Genomic DNA, 17760 nt, shown 5'->3' with positions numbered 1-17760 from the left:
GTTTTGTTTTTCTCCCTTTGTATGCAATTCCACAAAATTATTTGTTTTCTCCTCCAAATATAAACTCGTAATACTTCCTGGTCTGAAGGAACTTCTTGTAGAAAAATGTTTAGATGCTACTAAAGATAACCCCGTGCAAACTGAAAGACAGCATGGAAAAAAAAAAAAAAAAGCATTGAGACATTATTATTATTATAGTATTTTCTCTCTTACTGGGAGAATTTCATACTATCAACACATGGAAGAGCAAAGTTTGATTATATTTTTCTAATGCTCCTTGTTGAGGTTATTTGTCCTCTTGGCCATTGTCTAGAAAAAGTATCCAGAGTTGTTTGCAGCATCAAAGATGTAGATTCCCAGCCATCAAGCCTCTGAATTTCTTTTGCAACTGTGCCACCTTTCTGAGGACTAGAACTTCTATAGCTGAAATCAAGCACAGGATTTCTGAGACACAACAGAACTACAAAAAGTTTTATTAGGTAAAGAAAATTGATTTGATCTTCTCTTATTCTTTGGATGCTCACACTAGAGAGACACAGAAATGCCAACTGTGTATAGATACTTTTCGATTCCTTAAGACAAATCGTTCTGCACCATCTCTTATACTGTTCTATGAACTCTGAATGATTTGAAGAGTAGTTTATTCTCAGCTAAGAATTCTGGCTCATCATCCCTCATCTTCAGCTGCTAAATTCTACTCGGACTTGTTAAAAATCCAGGGACTTTGTCCTCTATCAAATTGTGGGTTAGCAATTTTTGCAATTCTCAGAGGATGTTCTGAACTAATGAGTGTTTTACAGGTCCTCCCTCTGAGCTGTTTCCATATCTCATCACTGAGAGCCGATACAGGACACCAGTCCCGTACAGGACAAACCAAAAACTGCACAGGAACTCCTTGCCTGCAATATGAATGTCATCTTAACAGCTTACCTCCCCATAGAGCAAAGAAGGCTAAACTGATTTGCTAGTAATGATTTTTGCCTACCTTCAATAAAACCTTTTTCTGAATCCACTAGGAATTCACCAAATGGACAGAATAGCAAGAATCCTGAAAGAAAACACCTCGCTGAGTCCTGTGGCTGCAACTCCTTATATTCCCTGCATGAATCACTGTCACAGTTACCATATGATAAAGTTGTTGCTATTTCTGACTTCGTGGTATGTGGGAAAAAAAAAAGACAGACAAAACATCCTTTTATAAACAGATTAAAGTGTTTCCTTAATTGTATTTCAATAGATGCCACACCCTACCTCAGGCTTCTGAAAGTCAGTTGCTCCTGTATACTGCATCCAGAACATTAGATTATAGCTCTGCCACCAGTTGCAGGAATTATTTTTTCTTTGGGTAATTTTATGGGTCTCTGCTACCGAAAATTCAGTTCAAATTAGAGTAATGGACTTTTTTGTTTTAATTCATAAATACCTCATGGTGTACTATGCAATATAATTCTGTGGGTGTGAGATTAAAGGCCTATTCTGTCAAAAAAAAAAAAAAAAAAAAAAAAAGAATTTGGGGGATTTTGGGGAACTTGAGCTACAAAGTGAATCCCATCACAATGCTGTTTTCTCATAAGCAGGTCCCAGCACCCAAAGTTTGTGTATGCTATTGTCAGACACACAATAGCTGTTGTTTGCCTGAACAATCTCCACAGGACAGCAGCAGCGTGTGCAGCTGTAATACCAAGAAGAGAACCTACAGAAAACCAAACCATATTTTACAAGTTACAGTATTTTTTGACTCACAAAACAGAATTACACTATAGTTTATAAAAATCTAGATAAAAATAGCAGAACATAATACATGCATAAACTATGTTAAACGTGGATGCAACGTAAAAATGACTTTTTCAGTGAAAAAGTACGCTTTTCTCAGTAACAGTTTATAATTTAAAGTCTAGCTTTGCATTAATGAACAGTCAGTATCTCACATTTAAAAGTTATTTGCTCTTTTTGATAATAGATACGTTTCCAACATTATCCCACTGCAGTGTCTCTCACTGGGATATCACTAAACCATCAGTGGCTTTCTGTCCTACTCTTTTGTCAGATTGTCCTCTTTTTCCTTCCAAAATGTTCCCTATTTTTCAGCAAGGTATGTTTTTATAATCTGTGTAGAAGGAATGATAAGGACCCTGCTTATGCTTACTGCATAACCAGCACTGGGTTGCTGGCCATAATAATAATTAAAAACCAAGACAAACAAACAAACAACTTATTTCCATATTGCAGAACAAGTTATTCAGTCCTAAGATTCCAGAGCTGATCAGGATCACACAAGAACATAATGTCCAGTCTGGAAAAAGGTTCCTGGGAAACAGAGGATGAAATTCGGGATTTGCAGAAAGAAAAGCAGTAATACATGTGGGGTTTTTGATTCAGATATTTTGTGCCAGTATTGACTGAGATGCAAAGCTATCTTTATCCCTTAATAAATTTCTAATCCTAGCTGCTATGTGAACTAATGCAAATTTGAAAGCCACAAACAAAAAGAACAAATCAGCTCGTGACTCCTATGCAAGAGGAAAAGGTCTAATTACCATCTGGAGGAAAGACAAACATGGAGAAGCATTTGTAATGCATGCTTTCATGTGACTTAACTAAAGCTTCTAATATCCATCAGATGGAGGGGGCTCTACAAGTTTTAAACACTTTGCCTTGTGTTCATGTACAGTTTTGATCAAATAAATGTTGCTTTAAGTATAATCTCAAGTGAATAAAATGCTTAGAAAGAAGATACCAATACTGCTAAGGCTAGGAGTAGTTTGATTTTATATTATTTTAAAATAAATCAATAGTCTAGGTAGACTTATTCATGCATGGTTCTGTGACATTATTATAGTCATCAACACATGGGATAAAAGAATTTAGAATAGCTACTGTACTACAAAAATACAGCCATCCACAATGCAACAAAAAGTTTTAATACTAACCCGAAACTCACTTTATAGGAATTTTCAAATTAAATGTAAACTGAGCAGTGTCCAACCTTCTTCTTCAAAATTTTATCATGAAAGAGGACTTGAAGTTTCTAACTACATTAGTCAATTAATCAATAAAAACAATCAGCTACAGAATTTTAAAGCAGTTGACATTTCCCATTAAACCCAAGGTATGGGTTTGCTTGTCACCCAAGTAAGTGTAAAAGCACAACTTACCCCTCCAATTATATATGCAAGCCTGACTATGCTTCAGAGTATCAGTCTTGTTTTGAAGCAGATCAGCTGGAAACAATAAGACAAACATTTTTTTTTTCTTTTTTTTTGGCAAGAACTTCAATTAAGCAAACACATTAAAGCTTGAATACATTTGATCTGATGTGTCATGAAATATTCTTGTAATATTTATTGAAATACCTGATTCTTATTTGAGTTTTTTAGACTTATATTATTGTTTTTCATCTAACATTTGTTTTCAAATAAAGTCTATTATTCCATAAAACATCATTAATTTACTTGGAAATATTCAGGTAATCTGGCTACTCTTTAAATTGCTCTGTCATCAGTCCAGAGGTGTTGCCTGCTATCAGAAGATCAGAAGGTTTGCTGGGAGCGTTATCTCCAAAGGTCAGAAGTAGAAACCCCATCGTGCATTTCTAGAACAACTCACCTCACACAACTAAGCACCGTGTAAGCATCTCAAGTGGGTGTATTGCCCTCTGAAGATACTTTCCCCCACCGACTACTGAAAAACCTAAACCAATTTAGACTAAACCCAGACTTTTCGAAGATCTTACTCATAACATTTTAACACGTGATCTTTTTATTACAAACATCAAATAGCACCAGTATAGGTTGAAGCTTCCAATTGCCCTGTGTTTCTACGGCAATTCTTAGATTTCCCATGAACGCATCCCAGTGCATATTTCCTATGGAAGTGCATCAAAACCAAGAAGCCATGCAGGGCATCGTCTCCAGGTTATTGACAGGAGTCTGAGGATCGATTGTGGCTCTTATCACATGGGAAACTCTTAAAACTTCCTCGTTCAGTGTCTAACCTCTGCTATTATATACATTTTTCCTATTGTACTAAACATAACTGAATTATTGCTGTTCATAAAATGCTGAGTCCAAAACCAAGTCTCTCCCCTTTCTGTTCCTTTATGAAGAAGGCTGATTTTCAAATGCAGAACAGAAATACCCATCTCTAAGCTACCAACTGTCCATGTAGCAGAAGGGTTTAGGGAGCACTGTATATGATGCTGTCACCACTTGCAATGCTTCCAACAAATGGGTACTCTGACTTGATGCTCTTTGGAGGAAAATGCACAGCCATTTAGGCTACCCTCTCAACACCCTAAAAGAATAAAAGACTTTTTTCAGTGCTTATCTACCATCAATTAGAGCATTAGGATAGAGGAGTCGGGTACGGTAGGAGAGGAAAATGTCTGCTGAAATGGGAGAAGAAAGAAATAGGTTGGGTGTGGGAGTCACCAAAACTCTCTCCTAAGCATAAAGTTAGTAGAATTATGGTGGTACAAGGCAAAGTATCTGAATTTCATCCCACAGAATCCAGAACTCCAAGGAAAAAGGTGTCAGATTCGGCAGGAAGCACAGCAGACTTTGGGAACGACTTCAGAGACAGAGTAGAGTTTACGACTGAAACAAGAATCCTACACAAGAGACAACATTAACTCCGGGGACAGAAAAAAAGAAGAAAAAATAGAGTCAATGGAAAAAACACCTCCATACAACTGGAAAACATCAACAAAAATACCACATGCATCAAGTAAAGAAAACAGAAGAGTGAGCACTGAGTGTCAATGGTGACAGACAGATCAAGGCATACAAAACAAGAAGCACGTCTCAGATTTAGCCACCAACAAGTCACCCGTGACCTTACAACAGTTCAATGAACTCAGACATCAGAAAGAAGATTGGAGGAGATCAGTGAAAGCGTGGGTGGACAGAAAGTCAAGACGATATAAAAATATACCATTAATTATTTTTGAAAGAACTAAGGACAGGATGTAGGACTGCAGTTTAGGGCAATTTATGTAGTGAAGCACACATCTATGATTAAATTTCTGAAGCGTGCATTTACTTTGAATGAAGAGAAGCTGAATAAAAGCAGTTTAAATGAAATGGAGGTAAAACTTAAGGGGAGGGGGGGGGGGCAGGTAAGAACAGTAACAAGTGTAAGTAATTAAAAGTCAATCGGAAAGGACAGTGACATTTAGCAGCAGAAAGCAGGGAGAAGACTTCTAAATATTTAAGAGGAGAAAAGGATTGCAGTAAAGAGTCACAGCTATTTCCAAGCTAGTTTATTCAATGTATAACTAAGATAGTTCTTCACTATCAGCCTACTCAGGCATTTTAAGGAAGCACTGAATTTTCAAAACACATTGCATTGAATTCCCAAAGACAACACTTCTGTATCCTTATAATCCACTTTTATCTTTTTATCCCTACCATCTGAAAACATTTACAGTTGCTAAAAACTCCTGCTACCAGGAGAAAAGAAAGAACAGCAAAAAAACAAACCAAACCAAAACAAAACAAACAAAAAAAAAAACAGGCTTTACACAGCCTCCTGCATACCAGGAAGTCAATGCAAATTGGGAATGTTTTGCTACTAGCACTTAGCCTTCACCTGAAAGGGTTTATTTTTAGAAAAAGAAAACTGTGGCTTATTCTCATTTTCAGATACTATATTTAGACCTCAAATAACTATTAAAAAGTAAGAAAAAAAAGTTTAAAATGAAACTTTATCGCCAGCATCTTGGCTCATTTGTTGTGCCAGTCTCTCATCTTGTATTTTCAACCTTATATGAATTAAAAGCTCTCTGGTATGGAGACTATCTTCATAAAAGTCTAAAACAACACATCTGCAGTAATACCTAGCAATATTCAGTCAGTGTTAGGATGACGCTACTGTCCCTGGTCTGCTCCGAGTGAACCTGGTTTATCACTCGCGTGCTAAAAGCAAACCAGTAAGTTATGTAGATGCTGTACGTGAACTCCTTGCACTCTTCATCAGTAGAGCTGAGAAAGAACATGGCCCTGGTATCTTCGTCGCCTAATTGCCATCACTCTTACAGGAGCAAACCCAATTACATTCCTTCACTTGTAGCTCAAGAACTTTTTTTCACTTTGGCATTTATTCCCAGTTACTGTCACAAACCCTGGCATACACGCACGCACCCCCCGCTGCCCTCTCACATTAACCCCGAGGCTAAAGAAAAGCTGATCCTGCCTAGATACAAGGATTTCATGCTAAGGCTTTTGGATTCCTTTTTTTTTTTTCCACCCTGTCCTCATCGATTAGTTCAAACAACCAGATGCAAATCAGCCCCCAAAGCGCTTTAAAGATCCAAGTTAAAACCAAAATACTTACTTTCTTATTGCATTTAATCCCAACTATGTACATGAAGCTTCAAAATGAAGCTACTAGGTGCAGCCAGTCGGATCATAAAGGTGAAAGGAAAACAGCTCATCTAGATCGCAGCTGTTTCTTGGCATTAGCTTTATACACATAAATGGTCTGGGCTTTAACACCCTCCTCAATGGTTTGACATTATGCATCCCAGCTGTCAATACCAAGGAACCACGAAGCCCCAGATCATTTTTGAACAATGCTGATTGCTACAGCAAATCAGACTCCTATTAGGTTAGCAAATGTATTTGAGAGGCTCTCTATTCATAGAGTAGGCCTACCTTTGAAACTGATTTTGTACAGATTAAAGAAATTAACTTATGACAACATTGTTACTTCACTCATCAGATTTTCCTGACAGGGGCATCTTCTTGTTTTGTGGGGGCACAGTGTGTTCCTGTACACTATAAATACTATTAGCAGTAGCAATTACTTACCATACAACACCAACATATTCTTAAGAGGCTTCAACCCCAGCACACCTCACCCACCAAGATCACTGTTACGACACGATGGAAAATTCGGTTCCAGACTACTACTATGCCCTTAATTCCTTCTGAACCACTGTTGGAGCCTTTATTACTACAAACACCTGTACTACTCCTTTGCTGAAATCCTCTTCTCGACCTAGCCCAGCACTTACAATTCCTTAAAATCATGTTCCTTTCAAGCAGGCTGCCTGGGCTGCCATGATCCCCACAACCAGTCTATCTCAGCCTCTCATTGGCGTTACTGAGTTTACACATAAACTGCCCTCGTTAGATAGCAAACTACTGTCATGCTAATAAAATGGTCTGAGGAATGATGCACACTGGAGGCCTGATCTTTAGAAGTTCTTAATGAACGGCTTAAATTAATGGTAACTGCAGGCACTCTGGTTGGTAAGAGGCTATGGTGTTACATTATTATTCTCACAGGGCGTTTGTCTCATCGCCAGATCTCCTAAGTCTCAAATCATTGCCTTAACTGCAGGATCAGCTTGCCGCCTCCTGTCAGAGCCCAAACTTTGCCTGCGAGATGCCTGCTAATCGCATCTTATCCAGGAGCCGGGCACACCTCCCGCTTCCGCGTGAAGGCACACCACACGTTTTGCAGCATACAGGCACCGCGGCTATTCAAATGCAACCATTTTTTGATGAAGAAATCGCTTGTGGGATGAGGCTGTCGGGGAGGGCAAATCAAGGCTGGGATCAGATCCCATGGGAGATCTCATATAATGCTACACCATGCCACGACTGCTGTGGCAGGTGAGGGGCAGGTGGAGAAGCAGGGCTGGCAAAAGCGAGTGTCCCCAAAAAGCGAGTGTCCCCAGAGAGTGGGTGTCCCCCCAAAAAGCAGGTAACCCCAAAAAGCAAGTGTCCCCCCAAAGCAGGTCTCCCTGGGCAGCCCCTTTCTGCCTCAAGGAACCCCTGTGCAGCCCGGGGCCTCCATAAGGGCAGGGCGTGGTGCTTGGGGACACAGCTGGGTGACACTGGTGGCTGGACCAGATGATTTTGGAGGTTTCTTCCACCCTTAATGACTTTACGAGGCCCTTCGGCCTGTGAGGGGCAGGGAGGGAAAAGCAACAGGGGGGGCAGGAGCGGGCAGCGCCACCTCAGGGGACAACGAGCCCCCCCCCCCCCGCGCCGTGAGGTGAGGTAAAAGGGGGGGGGGGGCGGGGGCGCGCCCTCCTCCATTTTGGGCCCGGATACCAACTTACCCGCCGGAGGCCTCGGCGCGCTCCTATTGGCCCTCCCCGCGTCACGTGGGCGGGCGGGCGGGGGTTAAAACCCGCCTTTGGCAGCGAGTGCTGGTTGTTTGGGGGGGGAGGTGTGGCGTCTGCGCATGCGTCGGAAGAGAGGAGGGGCGGGAGCGCGCACGCGCGGGCGGGGAGTGGTGGGGGGGAGCGAGCGCGGGGCGCGCGCACGCGCCAGCGGCGGGAGGAGGAGGAGAGGAGGGAGGGGGGGGAGGTACCGGGAAGGGGAGGGAGGGGGGGGAGGTGCCGGGGCCGCCCCGCCCCGCAGGAAACGGAGCCGCCCGGCCCCGCTCGGCGCCAGGGCGGGGAGCGGAGCCCGGCAGCGGAGCGGCGCCGTCAGCCCCGCTCCTTCAGCGGAGGAGCAGCTTTATCACCGCCACCACCACCCCCCGGTGCCGCCCGGGCAACTTGTTGCCGCCGCCATGCCCCCCCGGCCCGCCGCCGGCCCCTAGGCTCGGGGGGCTCCCGGCCGTTTGCTTCCCCTCAGCGGGCCCCGTGAGGCGAGGAGGGGAGTGTGGGGGGGGAGAGCCGCGATGTCCTTCTTTAACTTTCGCAAGATCTTCAAGCTGGGCGGCGAGAAGAAGAAGAAGCAGTACGAGCACGTCAAGAGGGACCTGAACCCGGAGGAGCTGTGGGAGATCATCGGCGAGCTGGGCGACGGCGCCTTCGGGAAGGTGTTCAAGGTACGGCCGCGGCTCCCCCTCAGGCGGCGCCGAGCCCGCCTCAGAGCCCCCGTCAGGGCACGTGTGGAGCGCGGCCCTGCCAGGCGGGCGTCAAGTTCGGGCTGCTTTATTTCTATTTTGTATTTATTATTCTTTTTTTTTGGAGTTTTGCTGCCCGTGGGAGTCAAGCTGAGCTGGTTTTGTGGGCCTTCTGTCGTGGGTCCTCGTGGGGCACCCCGGCTGTCCGTACGTGGCAGGGTGTCTGCGTGTGCTCCCAACTTTGCTCAGTTTCATCTGTTTAATCCTGCAAAAGCGGTGTTTCCAAGGGTTATTATCTGCCACTTCTCCAGCCAGATAGCCTAATAAAATAGGTATGCTGCTGGTGTTTGACAGGACGGTAGTTTTCAGACAAATCGCCAGCTAATTTTTCCCTCTGAGAAGTCATCAATGCTCTACGTCTCATTTAGGGATAGTTTGGAACAAATGTCATGGGGGATAAGCGTGACAGAATCAGGGAACTGGCATAAATTGGGACCCTGGAGCAGATGTGGGGGCTAGAAATAATAGCATGAGAAACAACAGCATTTGCAGTGTTTCTAAAAGCTAATCTGGTCAAGAGATGTTCATTTTTAGACTTAAAGTCTCACTTGAGACTTTATGAAATCTGGGTACAGATCTTGCACTCCTGAAACCTGGGCTATTTTCAGTATAAACTATTTTTAGACTTTGTGTTGTGGTGTTACCTGCTTGTGAATTTGAGCAAAAGCGTGTTGCCCCGGTGAAGTCAGAATGCTGGGGGTTTTCCCCCCCTAGGAAGTGGCCTACATCTTGTGTGTTAGGAGCATCCAGTTTATTTTGATGTTGGTGTAGTACGTGGGCTAGATGGTGGTCCTGCTGTCAGTGTGGAAGATCATAATTTTTCTTATTAAAACGACTGGGGAATATGGCTGAAGTTGCTGCCTCATAAAGCTTGGTGACTTTAAAAGCATCGCGTTGTCTCTAAGAGCATTTGCTGAGAATTGGGATTATTTCTTAGAACTTTGGAGTTCTAAGTGTGGAGTTTTGTTTTCCTTTCTGTGACTATGATGCTCTGTCCCAGAGAGATGACTGGGGGAGCCTTAAAGAAACAATACTAAATGTTTACCCCCGCCCCCACGTGCATTTCCCCTCCCATCTGCAAACCTCTTGTCAATTCGTATTTATCTGTCAGCATCTCTGTCTGAGCCCCAGTCTGTAGAGGAAGGTGTCTGAGCAAGAGAACCGATAAATTTTGCTTATCAGTGCAATTTGTCTACATCAAGAGTTTTCAAGTTAGATGGATTTTTATCTGATTGGGAAGTGGCAAAGTGTAAACACTTTATCTTCAAGTTTTTGAAATTAAACCCTCTTAAAATTCTGGTAGTCAGAATTACACATGCAGTAACACAGCTAAAATTGATGAATGTGTAGCACAGGTACCAGTGTTCCTGGGGAAAAAATACATCCTGTTTAGAAAAATGAGTCTTGCTGCATGTATGCAGCAGCATTCATTTTGTTTCCACCTAGTTTGAGGAAAAAGGATTACGCTCAGATACAAACTGTGCTTGTTTTCCTGCATCTGAGCATGCTTGGCAAGGAAGTGTTTCGAAAGCAAGGGTGTGTTGTAGTGTTCTTTCTTGGATATACACCTCAATTGAGCAACTGGAAGAATAACCCCTTTAATACCTACTCAAATTTTGGAATTAAAACTGTTAACAGAACTGTCAACTTGTGGAGACTGTTAGCTTTTGTTTTTTAAACAGAAGATAACCCTAGTGCCAGTTACGTTTGACAAAAAGAAGTCTCTTTGCTTAACATTAATAATCAAAACATTCATTAAAACTTCATGAACATGCTTCAAGAGTTTAATCATCTCCATTTTGAATTCCTGTAAATGGTTAATCAGATATGAGTTCTACCAAAGAAGTGGTTAGAGCATTTTTAGCTGAAGCTGATGTCACAACACCCTTCTGCAGTTACTCCTGAGGTGGAAAATTAGTGAAAACTGCCAGTCTGTGCATAGATACAGAGTTGTACTATATTTTAAGTCTATAAACGGGATTTGCAAAGGTTAAAACATCTTTGTAATTAAGATCCTAGGAGTCACTGTATGAATGTCCTTGTTCTTGGAGCCTTGGCAGATGCAGGATGAAATAAATGGCCAGATAAATAAGGCTTTATAAACTTTGTGTTTTTAATAAAAACATAGGCTGCATGCTCTGATTTTCCCTAGAAAAGTATTTGGCTTAGCTGTAAGCTCATCTTTTGGACAAGAGTATCAAATATTTAAATAGATACTCAAAAGCAACTTTTAAATGATTCTGGCAGGATTATGAAGCCTTGCTGATTATATTTTTTTACATTAAAAAATACTGCATCTAGTGATAGTTAAGCCTTCGGGGTATTGGAAGCTTGTGATTCATTTCCATTCTTCCCAATCAAGTACAAGGGTCTTGCTTATTTTTTGTAACTTATTTAAATTACAGGAAGAGCTTATTTCCTCTGATGCTGTCTGTTGTCATCTTCTAAAGCTCACATGGCCCTGACAATTGATGGATTTGTGTTCGCTGACTTCTAAATAATGTTCAGGAGTAGTGGTCCTTAAAACTTCCAAGTGTTCAGCTGCTGTTGCAAGCCCCTCCTGTGCTCAGAGGGGCTGTGTAACTGCAGGCTGCCCGTGGCAAGGTTGATGGTTGTACAGGGCTTCTCCTTCTGGCCTTTTCAGCCTCTTCAGAGAGGCCACTTTTAGGCTGTTTTCCTTTCTTTTTTTGCTCTTGGTTAAGGAATAATGGGGTAGCTTTTCATCCTTTTTCAATTTCTAGGCTCTTGTGGTTCTTCAGTATCAGGTGATGGCCCTTGGAAAGAGAATGGTGAGGTTGCTGATATGGACTTCTTTCCAATCTTTTTTAACTGCCATTTGTGGGTTTCCAAGAATTCCTGGTTGGGATGCCAGGGTTCAGAAAGACATTGAAGAAGCAGGAATTTCAACTTAAACTGGGAGCTAGGTAGCTCTCCAACTACTTGTTATTTTATTTCCTTAAGGATTAAAACATCTGATTTGATCAAGTTTCCTGAAAAATTTTAGGCTTCAAGTGTTAAAGTTTATTGTAAACAGTTTGCTTTGTAACTTAGTTCCATTATTATATGATGTTATATTATTGTGTGTTACATTACCCTATTTGTATCAAATGCCAGTTCAGTGCCTGTAGTGCAGATCTCTTTAAGGTCAATCAGTGTAAGTAATTGTTAAAGTATAGTCATTTTAAGTAACCGTGTGAAGTCTTTCATCAGCTTTAGGCTGCTTTCTAAATTGACAGAAGTTACTGTTCAGATGGTGTGAAAACAGACCTTTAAAAATGCCTAATGTGTTCTGGGGCTTTCTTGCTAAAGCTCCTGACTGAGCCTCTTTATCATACAGATGCACAGCTAATTAAAATGCAGATATCTTCCTGAGTGAACATGTGAAGGGAAATAAAATGCTGGGACTGTATTTCAGTAAAATTTGCCAGCCCTTTTTTTTTGGTATTATGAATACTGTACTCTAACATAAGAACCCTTATACTGCAGAAAGACATTTCTGTAGTGCTTTGTTGGTGTGATCTCTGAGCCCTTTGCTGGAGTCTACTCCTCCAAGAAATTTGTGGTCTTCAGTGCATCGTTATGATAATTATGGGTGCCATCTGTACAAATATACTAATTTTAGGTTTTCTGTGGGAACACATTCTATACCGGCAGAATATGCGTGGCAGGATACTGTGTAAGATAGCAAGGTACCTATATATGGTATATAGGGAAAATACTGTGTGTATATACACAGTGTGAGAGAAACTGTCCAGTTTCCTTGAGAGAGCCCTTTGTACTTGTCTGATTTTGAATTGTATTCATGCTTCTCGGTTTGAATTGGCATATTCTGCCCATTTATAGTGTCACATTTATTACCCCGAATATTAGATGTTGGAGGCATTGTGCGTGCAAGATTCTTATAGCAATTTGGGAAGTCAAATATTTGTATTTCATCTGAAGTTACCAAGACAAGTCTTCCAACTGTCAGCAATTAACCACTGCATGGTTAAAAAGCCAGCTCTGCTTCCTCTTTAGTCGGGAGCAGAAATGTTTTGGAAGCTGGTAGCTATAATCAGGGTGAGCAGCATAACCAAATGAATTTTCTTCTGAAAAGTTACAACTGCATAAGTATTCCTCTATACTTTGTCTGCAAAACCAGCCAATACAAACTCAGCTCTGTCTAATGAAAGAGGACTTTTGATAATGTTACGTCCTTTAAATGAAATAAACTAGTGATGTAGCTTCGTTTAAGTTAAGCTTTTGTTTCTGTATTTAAAACTTGCCTCTAATGGAACTGTGTGACTTTCAGAAGAGCTTGCTTTGCCTTAATGTCTTCTACAGCAGCCAGAAACACACAATTCTTGAATAGCGATTTAATAAAACCAGACCATTTTGGCTGCCTCATTTAACCAGCTTTAACTCCTTTTAATGCTTTAAAAAAAACCACCAACATAACTGACAAATGGTGGCTGCTTAGAAATACTTTTTGTCTAATGCTGCATCATATCTTATTTTCTAACATGAAAAAATGCCTGAAGTCTGTCCTGAAAACAAAGTCAGGGCAGAACGAGGAGAACTTATATTTCCTAGTCTCCATGGCCTTAGAGGCACATTTGTCTAAAGCATTGCTACAGTCAGATATTGCAGCTTGAAGTTCTCTTTACAACACTAATGTATCGCACTGTTTGCTAGGATGGCTATCTTTCACTTCTGTGACTTACCACTTGCAAGAGTAGATCTGACCAATTAATATCTAAGCTGAAGCACTCACTGGTGGCTTTTTTCATCTGTTGTTTCTTTTGATTTACGTAGTGTCATTAGCTCTACTAGCAGGTAATTGTTCAGAAGGATTTTAGAGCTGTTGGAACTCACAAGCCTTTCACATTAAAGATGCAGTCCATGCAGAAGTGCATTGCTTGAGTTCATCTGAAATCTTGTGTGTTATGTTTCCAGTCAAGTACTGTGTTTCAGGAACCTGAAGTTTCGTGCATGGCTGCAATAAGGCTGGACATGGAAAGAATAAGCAGGCGAAAATATCCTAGATTAAATTTTAATACATAAGAGTGAATCTGTTCAGAACTTCCAGCAATCTTGATAAAAGTTGTTTGCTGTACTTAATCGTTCTGATCTATTTCCATTCATAACTGACTATATATGAGTTGACCTCTTATTAAACTAGAGCAGTAAAATAGTTCAGTTGTCCTCAAGAGATCTGAATTAATATTCACTTCAATGCCATGTTGCTTTGTTTAGCCATTGAGGCATTAGTAGATAAAGGAGAGAGGGGAGGAGAGCTGATTTACTCTCAAGAGAGTAATGTATAAGATGATAATGTTAAATTTTAAATATGCAATCCATATAAAATAGAGCTAAAGCTTTTCTTAAAGCTTGTTGAGGTCAGTCCTTTCCGTAAGAGTAGCCTGGATGTTTTAGGGCTGCTTTATAGGCTCTAGATGAAAAGAAGATGCATGCCGTCCACAGAAGACGAAGGATTTTAGTCTGGCTGATCAGCTTGGTGAGTTGCTCAAAGTTAACCTTTTCTTCCTTTTGCCTGCTGCTCTGTAGTCTTATCTTTACTGTCACGCTGCTGCAGTTCTAGTGTGTTGAAGATACCAGATAAGGAGAAGGCAATATCACTGTTTAAACCCAAGAAATTGTGGTAAGGCAAAAGCTTCGCAGATCTCTTTACACCTATTGTCACTTTCACAAAGTTTTCTGAGGAGATGGGTAGTGCAAGTAAGCTGTCTGTGGGTTGTAAAGAGGAATTTTCTTGTTTTAAGTGGATATTTGCAGGCAGTGACGTCTCCTTTTCATTTAGTTTGTGGTGAGGAAATACTCTGAAGAAGTAAGAAGTAGGCACATGTTAAGTGCCTCACTTTTTGGATGTCTTAGTGACTTGGCCGAAAACCAGCATCACAATACTTAACTTATGACTAATGTATTGTCTGTCTCTTGCCTTCAGAATTAAAGCTGCAGACAAGTTTGTGGAGGATAAATATAAATTGCTCATGACCACTTCTTAGTGAGGCAGTCATCTTTTCCAAGGTGTGAGCACAGCTATATAAACTGTTTAAAAAAAATCAAATAACAATTTCCTATTTACTTGGAGTTCTAAACTGTTTATAGAAGTTGCTATTTTTTCCATGTAACCTGATAGTTCATATCTCCTAGCTAACTATTAGTGTGCTTGGTTTCTTGTCTGGAGAGTAAGACTCTCCTTGGATTTTAGGCATAAGCAAAACGTGACTGCGTTGTTTTTTCAAGTACATTGCAGAATGAAGCTTTTTTTTTTTTTCAGCTGCTCTAACTTGGTGAAATAATTCCTCATGCTTAAGTCACATGTGGTCTAATAATTCTGATATAGGAGCTGAAAAAATGTGGTAATGTTTTTTTTTTTTAACAGGTCTTGTAGACAAATTGGTTAAACCTTCTCAACTAAATCTTTGGCAGAGAAATAGCCCTCCAGTAATACAATCCCCCAGGCAGCAGTATGTGCTATTGTTGCAGAGCAGTAGTTTGCAAGTTTCTTTTGGTGGTCACCCAAATTCTAGATTTGACCACCCCATAAACAATAATGAAGGAATAATTCATTGGATTTGTGTTTGCGATTGCTGTGGTCCCTACTTTACGATTCTTATTCAGAAATGGGGGAGAAAAAAAAAATCTAAATTTGGAAAACATCCTGGAAGTAATGTTTTTTTTTTAAATGGCTGTTTTAAATTTTAAAATGGCACAAAATTGCCATAATTCCCCTCGTTTAGGGTCAGACTGTAGGTGATGAGAATACTTGTGAGATGCCCAAGTTGGTTCTTTCTCAATAGTTTTTTCTCTTGCAGTTTTATTAATTTCTGATGTTGTCTGTGACCTGAAATGACAGTTTTCCCCAGTGCAAACATAAAATGATAGAAAACATAAGGAACCTCCCTTTTTTCTGCCCCTTTGCCACTACAGCCTTCCAAAATTGAGTCTTGAAGAAAGGTTTTTCCAGTAAATTGTCTGGAGCTCCTGAAGGACATGTAAGTAGCAACATAAGAATGCAGCAATTTTTAAACACTCAGTCATCAAATGATAATTTTTTTTCTAGGTCTCTGATGTCTCCAGATTTATTTATTTTTTTACATTCTCTGAAAGCAGCACTGTTGTTTTTTTTTGTTTGTTTTAGAGTAAACTTAAGGAACCAGAATAAGTAGGAGACTTTGATGTGACTACTGTGCATTATAAACTCTCAGGTTGCCTTACCACTCTCTTTCAACACTGTCCAAGGTGGAAGTAGAAATGTCTGCCATTCACATCAGTATTCAGGTTGCAGAATGGTACCCACTGAGTATTACGAACATCCTTTGGTGGCACCTGTGGCTTAATGATTCCCAGATCTGTGTACGAAGTCCTGCCTTGTTGTATGTAGCTGCCTATCATACATCTGAGGTGTGTGCATGGTGTAAACACAAAATTTGCTTGGCTCTTTTGTATTACAGGTAAGCTTTAGAGCTGTTTACCAGTTTATCCTAATTACTACCACTGCTGAGTGCAGCTGTGAATGGACCTTACATATTTCATGGACCATGACCCACGTTTTGAGAATCTTACAAGATTATAACCATCACGCTCCTTAATGACAGTTGCATTTCTGTAGCAGAGGCAGCATGTAATTAAATCTTCCGGTTTGTGATCTTAAATGCATTCCTTGAGACCCTGGTGCCTGAAGTGTAATTTATGAATACTTTTTTCAGTCTTTGCTCCTTTGTGCTCCCCCAATAGCCTTTAATTATATTCAGATTATAAGCTCAATTGCCAAAGTCATCTTGTTTCAACTCTTCTGCCTGTAGTCTTACTTTACAGTAACTGCCAAATTACTCAATTTCGAGGCTTGTGCTGTCTCTTCACTAGATACTGTCCAGATTGTTCCACCATTCGGTGTTCAGTGATGGAAAAGCTATGAAATTTGCTGTTAGACAAACAACAAACCTGGGTGGAGTAGCCAGCAAAACAAAAGATGAATGAGGGTTTATAGTTCATCTCCAAACCTGTGTAAAATATATATTGTATCTCCCTCTTTTGCATTCACTTTTAATGACTTTATAATATGATTACTGTATGGACTGCTGAAGAGAATATCTTAACTTTCAAATATGTTCTGTGGAAACACTTTCCTACTCAGAAAATGAAGTCTTTTTATAGATGAAGATCTAGTACTTGCAGAATGTTTGAACGATGACAGGCACTAAAAATTAACTAATGGATAAAATCTAGCAGGCTACCTCAGATTGGTCTTCAATGATATTTGTACTTCAACTAAAAATCAGGGCATCACAGGAAATGTTAACATTCCACTGACATTTCTGATTTTCTGTTGAATATGCACTATGCTCATGCATGTAAAACAAGTAAAATGTACAGCAGAAAATTTACCTAAAGAAAAAACAAATAATAATGGAAGATTCTTTGTATGCTTAATGCATCTACTTAAACTATCATATTTGGTTTGAAGAGGACATTTTTTCTTAAAGCACTTTGAAATGTCCATAAAAGCAAGTTCCAATATTAAAGTCATAGCATATAGATTTTTCTTGTTCTTTTTCACTCTTCTGGATGAGGAGTGATTTGCACTGCATATGTTTATATAGAGAGGGAAATTTCAAACAGCTAAGTATGAACACTGGTTTAGAATCTAGAAGAAAGACATGAGCATTTTTCCCCTTTATATATCTGTTTATTTCTGAGCCATTTTCTGTTTAATTACCTGTAGCCAAGAGCAATAAATGGCTCAAGAATAGATTAATGCTGGAATCAAGTTTAACCCCAAATCTGGCTTTAGGAAGTGTTTCTACCTGAAGTATGTTTTCCTATGATGTGATTTTAAATTTTTATCGACTTTCTATGGAGAAGAAAGTGAAGGAGTGAAAAAGTAGG

At 40.3% G+C, this 17760-nt stretch overlaps 2 protein-coding genes across 6 annotated transcripts in view; one reads left to right on the top strand and one right to left on the bottom strand.

The window, feature by feature from the left end:
- The window catches only part of STN1 (STN1 subunit of CST complex), a 40341-nt gene extending 32252 nt beyond the window's left edge, over positions 1 to 8089 (bottom strand). Inside the window, exons 1-2 of one of the 3 annotated variants that reach the window (XM_082764337.1) lie at positions 8072 to 8089; positions 3156 to 3221 (exon numbers count right to left, since the gene is read on the bottom strand). The gene's annotated coding sequence lies outside the window, so the exon portion shown is untranslated. Of the gene's footprint in view, positions 1 to 3155; positions 3416 to 8071 lie in introns of those variants that run through there. The other 2 variants (XM_082764338.1, XM_082764336.1) reach the window with 2 other exon arrangements.
- A 279-nt stretch (positions 8090 to 8368) lies between these two features.
- SLK (STE20 like kinase) overlaps positions 8369 to 17760 on the top strand; it is a 48176-nt gene continuing 38784 nt past the window's right edge. For 2 of the 3 annotated variants that reach the window (XM_082764334.1, XM_082764333.1), the window contains exon 1: positions 8369 to 8790. In XM_082764334.1, coding sequence (XP_082620460.1) covers positions 8641 to 8790 — 150 coding nt within the window. In that variant the 5' untranslated portion in view covers positions 8369 to 8640. The remainder of the gene's footprint in view (positions 8791 to 17760) is intronic. The other variant, XM_082764335.1, reaches the window with a different exon arrangement.

The sequence above is a fragment of the Aythya marila genome, assembly GCF_965140915.1.
Source record: "Aythya marila genome assembly, chromosome: 7".
In the NCBI taxonomy this organism is placed as follows: Eukaryota; Metazoa; Chordata; class Aves; order Anseriformes; family Anatidae; genus Aythya; species Aythya marila.
This window is presented reverse-complemented; position numbering and strand designations above follow the sequence as displayed.